This window comes from Bacillus rossius, chromosome 1, assembly GCF_032445375.1.
Source record: "Bacillus rossius redtenbacheri isolate Brsri chromosome 1, Brsri_v3, whole genome shotgun sequence".
Classification (NCBI taxonomy): domain Eukaryota; kingdom Metazoa; phylum Arthropoda; class Insecta; order Phasmatodea; family Bacillidae; genus Bacillus; species Bacillus rossius.
The window spans coordinates 122,852,748-122,869,057 of record NC_086330.1 but is presented as its reverse complement, the minus strand read 5'-3'; the positions used below and the strand labels follow the sequence as shown (position 1 = coordinate 122,869,057).

General features: G+C 39.8%; 1 protein-coding gene across 1 annotated transcript in view; it reads right to left on the bottom strand.

Moving 5' to 3' along the window:
- The window catches only part of LOC134529457 (uncharacterized), a 62,591-nt gene extending 61,614 nt beyond the window's left edge, over positions 1-977 (bottom strand). Inside the window, exon 1 of the mRNA XM_063363581.1 lies at positions 858-977. Coding sequence (XP_063219651.1) covers positions 858-900 — 43 coding nt within the window. The 5' untranslated portion in view covers positions 901-977. The remainder of the gene's footprint in view (positions 1-857) is intronic.
- Between the last annotated feature and the right edge of the window lie 15,333 nt (positions 978-16,310).

Here is a 16,310-nt window from a genome sequence, read left to right as displayed (position 1 = left end):
GGAGTATAGTAATCTGAAACGGCTTTAGCGATATACAGAAGCATTTCCGATAGTTTTGGCGTGAATTTTTAATACACTCTGTATTGATTTAAGATTTTATTTTGCTGGTTACACTGTGAGTGTCATAAGAAACCTAAATTGCGGGAAAAAATTGAACGTGCAAACACAAACAAAACTAGTCAAAATCAGTCAATGCCAAAATAATTAAAAAATTGACATCACAGTAAAATCTGTTTGTACCTTAGGATGGGAACATATCTCAGTTTCCGAAACGTCGGAACTGTCGTCTACTGGGTTCGTCTGTGCTATCGTCGTAGTGGTGTTCAGAATATATGTTCTGTCACATCGTTGGTGTGTATTCGTGTTGTCGTTGTGACCACATTATCTGTTTGGCATCATCGTTGGGTTCGTCTATCGCTGTGTTGACCAAGGTCGGTTTTTGTATTATTTTATTTACCGTTCTTGTTGCAACTTTCGTTGCTAGTCCACTGTGTCCGTCTATGCTGTTTTATTTTTCTGACTAATTCCTTCCACGAAATTTTCATTTTCATTTCCCCCCCCCCCCCCCCCAATTATTGAGGTTTCTTGCAACATACGTTAACCAGCAATGTCGTATTTCCAAAATAACATCTTAAATCAATCTTACCCATTGCAAGAACTATTCAAAGAACACGCTCTGTTTTTTCTGGCACTGAAGCTTGGTCACCGATGCCATGGCAACATGTAACAAGACTGTTCAACGTCGTTTCTAATTTCTCTTTTTTTTTCTCTTCCAGGCTGCGAGTCTCCGATGGCGACGCCGGGACGAAGCACGAGGCTCGCAGCGCCCGCTCGGCCGCGGAGCGAGCACTACTCACCCGTAGTGAGGCCCACCGCCTGCGTCAGGTTGAAGGTCAGCATGGCGGAGGGTCTGGACGCCCTTCCTGCCGCCAGCGCTGGATGCGACCACACTACTGTCCCGCTCGCTGGGGTGGAGGGGGAGACGCCTCCTTGCCTCCTTGCCTGTGGCCGTGCGCGCGTTATTGATTCCGTTCCCCTCCCGCCATTCCCTGCTTCCCCTAGTCGTCCCCTCCCCTTCACGCGCCATTCCCCTCCAACCCCTCTCTCGTCTACCCGAGGAGCAACAAGGGCAACTCATGATGTCTCCGGTGTTGTATTAGCCTGGGTGAGGCGGGGGGTGATAAGTGCGACGCTCACTGGTGCTTCTAGCGCGGTATCGTCTCTAAAGGGCGCCACACACGATCAGTCCAAACTGACAGTTTGATCTTTACAGTCGGAACTGAATAGCCAGAACTGCCGTGTGTGTGCAAGGACGTTGGACTGAACAGTTTGAACTGATGGACTGACGGACTGATAATTTTCCATCAAATCGGTCTGTGGGCTCGATAGCCCACAGTCAGAACTTCCGTGTGGGGGTATATACATTCCGTCAGTCCAAACTGTCAGTCCAAGCAATCAGTCCATTTAATCAACAGCTGAGCTTCGTAGCAGACGGTCTTTGTTTATATAATCTTTGTTTGCTTTAGTTCTAGGTTTGTGTCATAGAAAAGGGAGAGGTATAGTTTGTGTTTATTGTGAAACAGATTTAGTCCTCTGAAATGGCTTCGTGGTCGAAAGATTTTCTTGCTAATTTTATAGAGTTGTGGCGTGAACATGAATTTTTGTGGAACATCAAAAGTAAAGATTACCACAACAACATTAAAAAGAATACTGCTTATGCAATTCTCGTCGAGCGAGTAAAAACCATCGAGCCCGAGGCAAGCAAAGAAACTGTAAAAAAAAAAAAAATCAACTCTTTGAGGAGCGCATTTCGCAAATCCCACAAAAAGGTTGTACAATCCAAAAAAAAGTGGTTCAGGAAGTGACGATGTTTTTGTACCAGTTGTGGTACTATGATCTTTTGATCTTTTTGACTGACCAAGAAATTCCATCTTGATATCTGAACGACAGTGATTGTGAGGTAAGGAAGCACAAGTATTTTTTTATTTAGAATTTTATTTGATGATTTTACCGCTTAATATTTAATTTAATCCATACCTATTATGAATTTGATTCATTTCCTAAACAGTGCATATCATTGTACACTTTGCTCATCTACGTTTGCAAAATAATGTAAGGCCTTTATTTTCATCGGAAATGTATTTGTAAATTAACATTGTCACAAGTTGTTTGTGCAAGATGTAAATATTTAATCTCATTAATTGTCCACGTACGATTTTTTTACTGATAACCTAGCCAACTATGGTACTAGGTTTTGTGTGGATGTCACTCATAATATTGTAAGTCTACATAATATAATGTCCGAAAATAATTTGTTGTCTTTAATACAGCACCCATACATCATGTAAATTTCGGTCATAAAAGGAAGCAATACAAAAAGAAGTAATTTTTTTTATACAATGTTAGTATCATAAGACACATACAGCATTTTGAACTACAATAACAAGAAAGCCATGCTACGATACATCACATCGCTCAAGATGCAAATTTCTCCTGCCATGGAACTCGACCACTACTATTAAAGTACTCAAGAAATAAATTTCTTGTTTCTGTAGCAGCACTGCTTGCAGCTCCTGTCTTGTTAATGTGTAGTCTTTCACATTGATTCCGTTGCAACCCAAGGACGATAGTGTCAGTTTCTTCAGACTCAATATCAAAACCTTCAGGAGGGGTATAGGTAGATGCTGATTTGGTACGCAAAATATTGTGCAGCACACAACATGCGAACACAACTGTCTTAATTATTTTCAAGCCTAAGTAAAATAGGTTTCTGGAAAAACCAAACCTTGAAGTCATAATGCCAAAAACATTTTCTATGGTTGTTCGCCCACGTAAAAATCTGTAGCTGCATTCTCTCCTTTCTTGAGAAAGTTGCCTTGCTGAAAATGGTTTCATCAGTTCTTCCCTAAGAGGGAATGCTTCATCTCCTATGAAAACATATGGGAGCTTGCAATTGTCCACAAAATTAGGCTCTGGCAGATGTAAACTTACACTTGTCAGTTTCTCGTATATGTCACTGTAGAAAAGAACACCCCCATCAGAAACTCTGCCATTTGTTCCAAAAGTGAAATATATAAGTCTGTAATCAGAGTCAGCAATCCCCAGAAGAACTTGGCTATTGAAACCTTTGTAATTATAGAAATACGATCCAGAATTAGGGTGGTGGGACAATGGCAACATGCTTGCGATCTATTGCCCCAATGCAATGGGGAAAGTTCCGTCAGTTTTGGAAGCCCTGTGCGATTTCTTTCCATTCTTCCTCACACGAAGGAAACTGGAACAGAAAACATACCCTATATAGTACATAATATGACTAAGTTAGAAAACTATGTTTTATATGATAAATATGCGTATTTATATAATTGTTTTATCTTTTTATAGGATTGAGTTATGGTCAATAATTCAAGTACTTGTTCATTGCAATCCACCGCTACCACCTCGGGTGTACAACAACAGATCGCACCTGGGGAGTGAAGATCACTTAGTAGTGACGAACAAGGAAAAATAACCCCTCTATCAAAACGACCAAGAAAGCAAGACGAATCAGACAGGATCCTAACATTGGTTGGGGAAAGATTAGAAAAAGCAAAACATGAGGATGAACATGATATTTTCTGCAAAAATATTGCTGAAAAACTTCGCATAATACAACCTTCGCAAATAATTTTTGCCGAAAAGATAATTAACGATGCCATCTTCGAGGCCCAGCTGGGACATTTAAATAGAGGCAGCCAAATTGTTTTGTTCCAGGATCCAAACACATCCTACAGATGTTTCAGAGTCAGTTTACACCACCTGGTCCTGTCCTTGAAGGTCTCCAGGTAGAAATTGTGGACGTACAGAATAGCTTGTGAACTTTTAAATCACGAGTGTTGTGTAAATATTTTATATTTTGCTTATATATATAAATTTATATCAATGTATTTTTATCACATTTTTTTGAATAATATATGAATGCATTTTAAGTTCCAAGGTAAATAAAAGTTCTAATAAAATACTGTCATTTCAGTTATTATGTTAGCGTGTAAATTCTTTAACGAATTTCTAATCTAGTGATATTTTAAAAAATTTAAATAACTAATTACTTTTTTATGGTTCAGTCAATACTAAGATGGTAGTATAGTGGTAATTAAATAGCAGTCAATTATTGCTAAAGACAATATTTGTTATACTTTTGTGTGCACATTTGCTTCTGTGTATGTTGTTGCTGAACATGGGTAAAACAGAGCATATTCTAGTGGTTTTGAAAACCAAAAATGCCAATTAATTTAAATGAATCTCGTAACAAAGTTTCAATAATTTCGGGAACGAATAATTTAGTATCTGGTTCAAACGAATCATCTGGGCATTACAATGATAATTGGGAACAGGGTTATATTTGCATGTGTTCCTTAGTTTAAGATTCACTCTATTAACTGAATTATGTACACTCAAAGCCACAATATTTCAATCACCTTGCAAAATTATTTCTTGATAACTTTGTAGATGGCAATGCAGGTCTCCTCAATAATGACTCCCAAAGCTTGAGAGGATATTACTGTTGAGAACTTCAAGTCTTCAAGCGATCTACCTGTCGCAAGAAATATTAATGTAGCAGTTAGTCGTTCATGAGGTGATATGGCATCCCTCATATTCGTATTTTTTTCTTTTCAATGAAGGGAGAAACCATGTGCAAAAGTTCAAGATATGTTTCTTCGTTCATACGCAAATAGTTTTGCCAGTCTTTTGGATGAAATCTCAACTCCTGCAGTATATTTATATGATAATACTGTCCTCGCTTTGCTAACCATTCCTTCACCCAACACTTCCTTTTCGCTATGCATTTCTTTTTATTTTTTTTTAATTACAAGTGCAACTACAACTACAACTGCAACATCTGTTTCTTCCATTTCTACGACGAACCGATACACCCAATAGTAACCACAAGACTGATCGTGTGTGGGGAAAGCTTCAGTTCAGTCCAAACTGTCAGTCCGGACTGTTCAGTCCAAACTGAGCACATGGACTGATCGTGCGTGCAGAGAGCCTCAGTTCATTCCAGACTGTCAGTTCCGACTGAACAGTCCGAACTGATGGTTTGGACTGACGTGTGTGGGGGCCTTAAGCGCAAGGCTCTGAACTGGCGCACAGTCTTCTCGTTCTACATTATACAACTATTAGATATGGCGGTAACCATTACATTATATGGCGGAGAAATGAAGACGAAGCTGTAACGCAAGTCCCTCGGGTGCTTCCAAGAAACGCGCTTTATCCATTTATCCATAAAGATAACAGTTTAACAACGAAATATGGAAACAAAACTACAGATCCGCCCTCAACGTATTATTAAATGCTTTTCGTCTCGGGTACCTTGAGTAGTTTACAAAACGCGTGGTTCCTTCTGAAACTCTACATACTGTATGTGTGCCCGGGTAGGCGGGGGCCTTATCTGTGACGAAAACAGCGCCCGTTAACGTTCCTTTAAGCTCGGTCTCTCACGATATTAATTTTCTAGTCATTACAATCAGTTAATGACTACTTCTGTGAATTCAACATGATACATTTCTTGCCATTGTTAATCTGTCAACATTTGTGATTCAATTTTCAACAAATATGAGCCAATTTTAATGTAAGAAGTGTTAAATGTTGTGCAAGTGATATTTATTACTAACTATTGCACGCATTTTTACACCCATTTTATTAAACTTAGTGAAAGTACATGGAAAATATTTGTGGCAGAAGAACAAATTTATGAGAGGTATCGTTCTAAAAATTTACAGAAAAAGCCCCTAGATCAAAGTATTGCCACAAAAAAGAAATCATCACTTTCCGCGTGAGAACGAGATTTAAGTCTGTCTGCAGTTTAGCTGAAGTCAAGTTTTAACTGCTAACAGTAAAAAATATATGTATAAAAAAACCCTGTTGGGACTATAACAGGCGTTACAGAACATTGGGAAGAAAATTTGAAATAATTCTTTTATAAATTTATGTTCGAGACAAAGACTGAATAGAGTGCAACGAAAAAGCGTAACGCTCAGATCAAATGAAGTAGAGTCGGACAACTGTATGATTCTTTGTAGTTTCTTCGTCGCCATGTGTGTTAACATTTTGATCCTCCAGTGTAAATAAGAGATTAGAGAAATATACAGGAGCATAATATATCCGATTCTAGACGAGAAGGGGGTGGGAAGCCAAAGGGGCAGGGGATTTCAGTGTACTAAAGTACCAATATGGCGACCGTTTGTTTACAAATATATCAGCTTGTTTTGTATTGGAGGTTAAATTGGACAAAAATGTCAACTTATATCATTACATTTGTATTAGGAAGATTTTTTGGACTTTTAATAGATATAAACATACTAACAAGTAATATTTTGTTCTAGTTTACTTCCGAAAAGCTTAACTACAATCGTTTATAAAATATGGCTAGAACAGCTGATACAAAATAAATGCAAACAAACGTTGGCCATTTAGGTATGTGAATATAAAAAAATGGGTTAAATAAAGGCTTCACGTCTGAAGGCTAAAGCTTCATCGGTATCCTTTCGAAATCTCTGGTGTAAATCTTAATCGGGAACTGTATTTGGTATAAAATTACTAGCCGTACCCACAGATGGGTAGCAGCGCTCAATGGCAAGTTCAGATTCTTAGCGCACTTGTATTCTTGCACAATAGCATACTTACGCACTGGTATACTTGCTCGTTCGAATACTTCCGTACCCGGACGCATACATTATTACTCTCTCGCCTATACGCTTGTATGCTTGCACACTTGTACACGTGTTTCAAATATTTGTGCATCCTACATATTTCCTGTAATTTTGAAGTTTCACTTCAAAAGCGCGTGGCAGCCACACATCACTTCTTTTTTTAATACTTAAGCCGAGGATATAAGGTTTCAATTTATAATTACATTTTTATTTACGAACTAGAGCGTGTAAACACATGAGAAAACTGAATTTACTATACGCACAAAGTTTTAATGGAAGTGGTATTATTCTACGTTCTTTTTGCATCCTACCTACGGAGTCATTCAACTGAAGTACAAACATCAATTCATGGTTATAGTTGACTTCCTAGTATGTGACGTATCATATTGAGTTTTAAAAACAAAAATTTGGAAGTTGGTTAACTTTGCTGCGTCTTCCGCAACGCCAAATGGAGTTGGAAACAGTACCTTACATTTACACTTGTCGAAGTCTTGAAGTAACATGTTATTGTTTCGCTTAACTGACCTTTACCTACGTGGCGACGGTTTATTGCCAAGTGGATTATTTTTGTTGTTATAATTAAGCTTAAGGTTCCGTCTCGCACGTGATGTTGATTTTAGTTTTCATTTTTAGTCTTTACTTTTAAGACTGTTTATAAAATTTTAATTCTTTACCTCCCTAACATTTGTTTTTATACTACACATATTTTTAAATAGATAATCACTTTGTGTAATATTATGAGCGTAAAGGGGAGGGGGAGATTAAAGTTACGAAGAATCGCGGGCCTTTTTATAACCATGATATTACACTTACAAGGGGGGTCGGCTACTCGTCATCATCGATTTACTCCGAATCCACAGTACATGTAAGACGTGACTAGAAATGAAAGATTTTTTTAAAGATTTATATTGATTTTATTCAACACATAAATACACATTACAAACGAACATTACAGAAAACAAAAGAGCACGCTCCAGCTAACTCAGCACTTTCGTGCTTAATATATATATATATATATATATATATATATATATTACAATAAAAAAAACACAACAGTACAAAATATCACCACTAAAATTTCTAGGAAAAATTACAAAAACCCAGAGAACATCAAACAAAAAGGGAACAGAAATTAAACAAAAAACGACCCGAAATAACTGAAAGAAACAAGAAGGGCCGGAAAGAATAATTAAAAACCAGGTCGCCATCTGCTGCCAGATGGGAAAAGTAAGTGGTCACTCAGGGGGCCAAATTAGTGGCACGAAAAGGTAAGTAACGAAAGATAACAAGAAAAACAAGAATAATTAAAACCAAGGACCAGAGGTAAGTAATACCTTAAAGGTAAGGAAAAAAGTTAAGTAGAAGGTAAATATAGAATAAATAATAATTAGTCCTAAGTTACTTACATGCGAGTGAGTACATAATAACAATAAACACAAAGTAAAAGAAAACACAGTGAGGGAGAGGCACCCAATTTGGAGCCGCTAGAAATGAAAGTGACGCAGTTGGGAGCTCAGGTGGCCAAGCGTGTAAGAAATAAAATATTTTTTTCGCGGATCAGCCAATACGCAAGTCTTTTATGAAATCCAATTTCCAAGCAGTGGTTGGCGCAGCGACAGGAGTTCGGCTTCGTAATGCGAGGGTCGCGGGTTCGTGTCCTCATTAAGTTTTTTTGTCTCTTTGGCGTTTTTTCAATTTTCTCGATACTTACGCCACAAATGAACTGCAATAATGCGTAATGTATAGTATTTATTTATATTTTCACAAAATGCATAGGGTGTCATTATTTTAACAGACGTAAAATCAAGGTAATTATGTTTAGTTACGGCCGCCATCTTGGAAATCTTTATTTATTATCCGATTTTAATGAAAAAATTCCAAAATTCATCATAAAATTAACTTATTAGAATTCTGATTGATTAGAGAGATTTCTTTCCTTGGTTAGAAACCGCTAAGAGCAAACAAAACTTCAGATCCTTCCTTCACAGAAGCCACCTACAGACTGACCTACCACCAATATCAAGGTATATTTCGACAGCTGGTATGACGTCATGTCCGCCATCTTGTCTTCGTCCGCTGGAGACCGTCATCTTGTTTTCGTCTGCTAGAGTGTGCTGGCAACATGTTAGTATAATTTTCTGTTCACCATACCTTTAACCTCGTCTGTTGGCATTGAACATGGTCATTGACCTGGAAACTTGACCTTGAAATTTTACTTTGACCTTGAAATTTGACCTTGACTTTGAAATTTGACCTAGACCTTGATCTTTGACTTTGACCTTGACATCCATCATAGATCCGTCATTTTATGTTCAGTACATGCTACCAGGAGCTACCACCTGCTAGTGGTCATTGCCACCATCATGTTTTCGTCTGCTGGAGGACACCATCTTGTGTGTACTCGTCTTATCATCATGCTAGTTTTATTCTAACCTGCTACAGTTCAGTAATTATTTAATATTACTGAGATGCCCGCCATCTTGAAATTCGGCCGCCATCTTGAAATCATGTAATTATTTAGCTATAAATGCGGGAAAAATTCCAAAAGTCTCAGAAAAAATAAATTATTAATTTACAAATTGAATCGATGGATTTCTGTCCACAGTTAGATTCTTGACCAGTGACAGTTGTGACTAATTATTAAATAAATTTTAGATTCTGTTTTCCATTACCTTTCGCGGAGTTTATTAATCATTCACTCTACGAAAAACAACTCAAGTCAATATACCTGACCAACGAATTAATACAGTGCTGATTAGCCTATTATGAAAGTCAAATTTTTCAATAATCTGAATAACCTATAAGCCGTTCATGTACAAAGCCACACATATAAAACAATTGTCTTCAGTCCATGAGACCGAGTCATGTCATCATCAGATATATAGGCTAGTCATTTCAGGACCGCATGACCTTCGTCGTTAGCTAATTATATTCAATTAATCCATCATGACATGTTTTATACACACTAAAGGACCAAGTGACCTTGAAAAATATTTTAGTAACACCAAGAGGTTTTAAACTAGTAAATATTCAATCACTACATTTTGTACTACGCGCAATCAACAACAAGGAAGCACCGATAACGAAAAGGCGGCACATTTGGAAGCACCGACAACGAAAAGGCAGCACCGCCAACGAAAAGGCAGCACATTTGGAAACGCCGACAACGAAATGGCAGCACCGCCAACGAAAAGGCAGCTCTTTGGAAGCACCGACAACTAAAAGACAGCACCACCAATGTAAAGGCAGCACATTTGGAAGCACCGACAACGAAAAGGCAGCACCGCCAACGAAAAGGCAGCTCAATTCGAAGCACCGACAACTAAAAGGCAGCACCGCAAACGAAAAGGCAGCACATTTGGAAGCACCGTCAACTAAAAGGCAGCACCGCCAACGAAAAGGCAGCACATTTGGAAGGACCGACAACGAAAAGGCAGCACATTTGGAAGCACCGACAACGCAAAAGCAGCACCACCAACGAAAACGCAGCACATTTGGAAGCACCGACATCGAAAAGGCAGCACCGCCAAGGAAAAGGCAGCACATTTGGAAGCACCGCCATCGAAAAGGCGGCAAATATCGAAGCACCGACAACGAAAAGGCAGCACATTTGGAAGCACCGACAACGAAAAGGCAGCAACGCCAACGAAAATGCAGCTCATTTGGAAGCACCGACAACTAAAAGACAGCACCACATACGAAAAGGCAGCATATTTGGAAGCACCGACAACTAAAAGGCAGCACCGCCAACAAAAAGGCAGCACATTTGGAAGCACCGACAACGAAAAGGCAGCACATTTGTAAGCACCGACAACTAAAAGGCAGCACCGCCAACGAAAAGGCAGCTCATTTGGAACCAACGAAATCAAAAAGACAGCACCGCCAACGAAAAGGCAGCCCATTTGGAAGCAGCGCCATCGAAAAGGCGGCACATTTGGAAGCACCGACAACGACAAGGCAGCACATTTGTCATTGGCTCCAATATTCATTGACTCCAATATTCATTGGCTCTAATATTCATTGGCTCCAATATTCATCGGCTCCAATATTCATGGGCTCCAATATCAATTGGCTCGAATTGCTCAAAATGCTCCAACAGGCTACAAAAGGCTCCATCATTCTTTTGGCCCAACAGTCTTTTGGCTCCTATAGTCATTGGCTTGAATAGTCATTGGCTACAATATTCATTGGCTCCAATATTCATTGGCTCCAAAATTCATTGGCTCCAATATTAATTGGCTCCAATATTCATTAGCTGCAATATTCATTGGCTCTAATTTTCATTGGCTCCAATATTCATTGCCTCCAATATTCATGGGCTCCAAAATCAATTAGTTCCAATTGCTCCAAATGCTCCAGCATTCTTTTGGCTCCTATAGTCATTAACTCAAATAGTCATTGGCTACTATATTCATTGGCTCAAATATTTATTGGCTACAAGATTAATTAGCTCCAATATTCATGGTCTCCAATATCAATTGTCTAATTGTTGCAAATGCTCCAACAGGCTCCATGAGGCTCCGTCAGTCTTTTGGTTCCAACAGTCTTTTTGCTCCTATAGTCATTGGCTCCAATAGTCAATGGCTTCAATATTCATTGGCTCCAGTATTCATTGACTCCAATATTCATTGGCTCCAACAGTCTTTTGGTTCCAAAAGTCTTTGGATCCAATTATATTTGGCTAGAATTCTTCGAGTCTAAGAAACTATGAGTCCACATGTCTACGAGTCTAAAATGATCTAGGTGGTTACGAGTTATACATGGCTTGCGAGGCTACATAGCTACGAAGCTTCTAGTACACAAGTTTACGTGACTGCGAGGATACAGGAATACAAGTCTGCATGAGTACTTGCCTACGAAGCTACTCGTCTACAAGGCTCAAGTTGCCACATCTGTATTCGTCGGAATTTTCTATTTTGCTCCAACTGCTCCATCAGCATTATGTTAAAAGATTGCAAGGCTGCTTGCTTACGTAGCTTAGAGTCTACGAGGGTCCAATGCATCTTGACTACGAGACTACGAGCCATGAGGTTACGAGTCTATGCGATTGCAAGTCTTCAAGGTTACGTGATCGCGAGGCTATAGGACTACGAAGCTTCTAGAACGCATGGTTACAAGACTGCGAGGTTAAAATCTACGAGGTCCCAAGACAACATCACTACGAGACTAGGAGCCATGAGGTTACTAGACTACGTGACTACGAATCTTCTAGTTTACGAGACTGAGAGGCTACAGAGCTACGAAGCCTCTAGAAAACGAGTTTACGTGACTGCGAGTATAGAGGTTTACAAGTCTGCATGCGTACTTGACTACGAAGCTACTCGTCTACAAGACTCCAATTGACGCATTTGTTTTCATCGGAATTTTCTATTTTGCTCCAACTGCACCACCAGCATTATGTTATAAGATTACATGGCTACTTGCTTACGTAGCTTCAAGTCTACTAGGCTACTTGGATACGTAGCTACAATTCTACGAGGTCCCAAGACTCATGAATACGCGACTTCGAGACATGTGGTTACGAGATTATGTGACTACGAATCTTCAAGTTTACGAGTCTGCGAGGCTACAGAGCTACGAAGCTTCTAGAACACAAGTTTACCTGACTGCGTGGATACAGGAATACAAGTCTGCATGAGTTATTGACTACGAAGCTACTCGTCTACAAGGCTCAAATTGCCACATCTGTCTTCGACGGAATTTTCTCTTTTGATACATCTGCACCATCAGCATTATGCTATAATATTACAAGGCTACTTGCTTTCGTAGCTTCAAGTCTACGAGGCTCCAATGCATAATGACTACGAGACTACGAGCCATGAGGTTACGAGACTATACGATTGCAAGTCTTCAAGGTTACGTGATCGCGAGGCTATAGGACTACGAAACTTCCAGAACACATTGTTATGAGACTGCATGACTAATTGGCCGCGTGGCTACGAAACTTCATGTCTCTAACTGACTACAATAGCACTATTCAGTGGTGAGAGTTAATTTATCTCATGCAAAGGTACTTGCTACAAGTAGTTCCGTTTTTCAACATCAGATGACGTCACATGTTGCTTGCAGGTAAATAATATTTATTTCCTTTAGAGGGATGCGGGATGCTCACTATCGTTCGCATAAGAAGGATGGCTTCGATAGTTTTCAAGGAGAAGAAAGTTCGTCCTTCCTGCTAGTGCTTCTCAGATTTATCACGGTCCGTGATCTTGACCTTTGACCGAAACCGCAGGAATGATCGCAAGCACACGGATTAACCATCAAATTATTGATAAGAATAATCAGGAGCACACGGAGAAAACCACCATAATATTGACAAGAATAATCAGAAGCACACGGAGAAAAACGACACACGTTTTATTTGATATCATAAAATTACAGGAATTTTTTTTAAAAATAAAATAATAAATAATTTAAAATAAATAAAAAATTACATAAACAGATTCTGCTAGCTTGTAAACTTATCATTGTTGAGCAAAGATAGAGTTCTAGTACAAGCCAGAAATTTATGGTCAAGATAACACGCATCCAAGATGGCCGCCGTGACGTCGCAATCCAAGATGGTGGACCGTGAGAAATCTGAGAAGCACTAGCAGGAAGGACGAACTTCCTTCTCCTTGGAGACTATCGAAGCGATCCTTCTTATGCGAACGATAGTGAGCATCCCGAATCTCGCATAAAATAAATAAATATTATTTACCTGCAAGCAACACGTGACGTCATCTGATGTTGAAAAGCGGAACTACTTGCAGCAAGTACCTTTGCATGAAATAAATTAACTCTCACCACTGAATAGTGCTATTGTAGTCAGTTAGAGACATGAAGTTTCGTAGCCACGCGGCCAATTAGTCATGCAGTCTCGTAACCATGCGTTCTGGAAGCTTCGTAGTCTTAAAGCCTCGCGATCACGTAACCTTGAAGACTTGCAATCGTTTAGTCTCGTAACCTCATGGCTCGTAGTCTCGTAGTCATGATGCATTGGAGCCTCGTAGACTTGAAGCTACGTAAGCAAGTAGCCTTGTAATCTTATAACATAATGCTGATGGTGCAGATGTATCAAAAGAGAAAATTCCATCGAAGACAAATGTGGCAATTGGAGCCTTGTAGACGAGTAGCTTCGTAGTCAATAACTCATGCAGACTTGTATTCCTGTATCCACGCAGTCACGTAAACTTGTGTTCTAGAAGCTTCGTAGCTCTGTAGCCTCGCAGTCTCGTAAACTTGAAGATTCGTAGTCACATAATCTCGTAACCACATGTTTCGAAGTCGCGTAGTCATGAAGTCTTGGGACCTCGTAGAATTGTAGCTACGTATCCAAGTAGCCTAGTAGCCTTGAAGCTACGTAAGCAAGTAGCCATGTAATCTTATAACATAATGCTGGTGGTGCAGTTGGAGCAAAATAGAACATTCCGATGAAGACAGATGCGTCAATTGGAGCCTTGTAGACGAGTAGCTTCGTAGTCAAGTACTCATGCAGACTTGTAGACCTCTATCCTCGCAGTCATGTAAACTCGTTTTCTAGAGGCTTCGTAGCTCTGTAGCCTCGCAGACTCGTAAACTAGAAGATTCGAAGTCACGTAGTCTCGTAACCTCATGGCTCGTAGTCTCGTAGACATATTTTCTTGGGACCTCGTAGAATTTTAGATTCGCAGTCTCGTAACCATGCGTTCTGGAAGCTTCATAGTCCTATAGCCTCGCGATCACGTAACCTTGAAGACTCGCAATCGCATAGACTCGTAACCTCATGGCTTGTAGTCTCGTAGTCATGATGCATTGGAGCCTCGTAGACTCTAAGCTACGTAAGCAAGTAGCCTTGCAATCTTTTAACATAATGCTGATGGAGCAGTTGGAGCAAAAGAGAAAATTCCGACGAAGACAGATGTGGCAACTGGAGCCTTGTAGACGAGTAGCTTCGTAGGCAAGTACTCATGCAGACTTGAATTCCTGTATCCTCGCAGTCACGTAAACTTGTGTACTAGAAGCTTCGTAGCTCTGTAGCCTCGCAGTCTCGTAAACTTGAAGATTCGTAGTCACATAATCTCGTAACCACATGTTTCGAAGTCGCGTAGTCATGAAGTCTTGGGACCTCGTAGAATTGTAGCTACGTATCCAAGTAGCCTAGTAGCCTTGAAGCTACGTAAGCAAGTAGCCATGTAATCTTATAACATAATGCTGGTGGTGCAGTTGGAGCAAAATAGAACATTCCGATGAAGACAGATGCGTCAATTGGAGCCTTGTAGACGAGTAGCTTCGTAGTCAAGTACTCATGCAGACTTGTAGACCTCTATCCTCGCAGTCATGTAAACTCGTTTTCTAGAGGCTTCGTAGCTCTGTAGCCTCGCAGACTCGTAAACTAGAAGATTCGAAGTCACGTAGTCTCGTAACCTCATGGCTCGTAGTCTCGTAGACATATTTTCTTGGGACCTCGTAGAATTTTAGATTCGCAGTCTCGTAACCATGCGTTCTGGAAGCTTCATAGTCCTATAGCCTCGCGATCGCGTAACCTTGAAGACTCGCAATCGCATAGACTCGTAACCTCATGGCTTGTAGTCTCGTAGTCATGATGCATTGGAGCCTCGTAGACTCTAAGCTACGTAAGCAAGTAGCCTTGCAATCTTTTAACATAATGCTGATGGAGCAGTTGGAGCAAAAGAGAAAATTCCGACGAAGACAGATGTGGCAACTGGAGCCTTGTAGACGAGTAGCTTCGTAGGCAAGTACTCATGCAGACTTGAATTCCTGTATCCTCGCAGTCACGTAAACTTGTGTACTAGAAGCTTCGTAGCTCTGTAGCCTCGCAAGCCATGTATAACTCGTAACCAGCTAGATCATTTTAGACTTGTAGACATGTGGACTCATAGTCTCTTAGACTCGAAGAATTCTAGCCAAATATATTAGGACCAAAAGAATTTGGGAAACAAATGACTGTTGGAGCCAATGAATACTGGAGCCAATGGATATTGAAGCCAATGAATATTGAAGCCAATGAAAATTGGAGCCAATGAATATTGAAGCCAATGACTATTGGAGCCAATGACTATAGGAGCCAAAAGACTGTTGGAACCAAAAAACTGATAGAGCCTTTTCGAGCCTGTTGGAGCATTTGAAACAATTATACAATTGATATTGGAGCCCATGAATATTGGAGCCAATGAATATTGGCTCCAATGAATATTGGAGCCAATGAATATTGAAGCCAATGACTATTGGAGCCAATGACTATAGGAGCAAAAAGACTGTTGGAACCAAAAGACTGATGGAGCCTCATGGAGCCATTTGAAGCATTTGAAACAATTAGACAATTGATATTGGAGCCCATGAATATTGGAGCCAATGAATATTGTAGCCAATTAATATTGGAGCCAATGAATATTGTAGCCAATGACTATTGGAGCCAATGACTATAGGAGCCAAAATACTGTTGGAGCATTTGGAGCAATTGTAACCAATTGATATTGGATCCCATGAATATTTGAGCCAATAAATATTGGAGCCAATGAATATTGGAGCTAATGAATATTGGAGCCAATGAATATTGGAGTCATTGAATATTGTAGCCAATGACTATTGGAGCCAATGACTATAGGAGCCAAAAGACTGTTGGAGCATTTGGAGCAATTG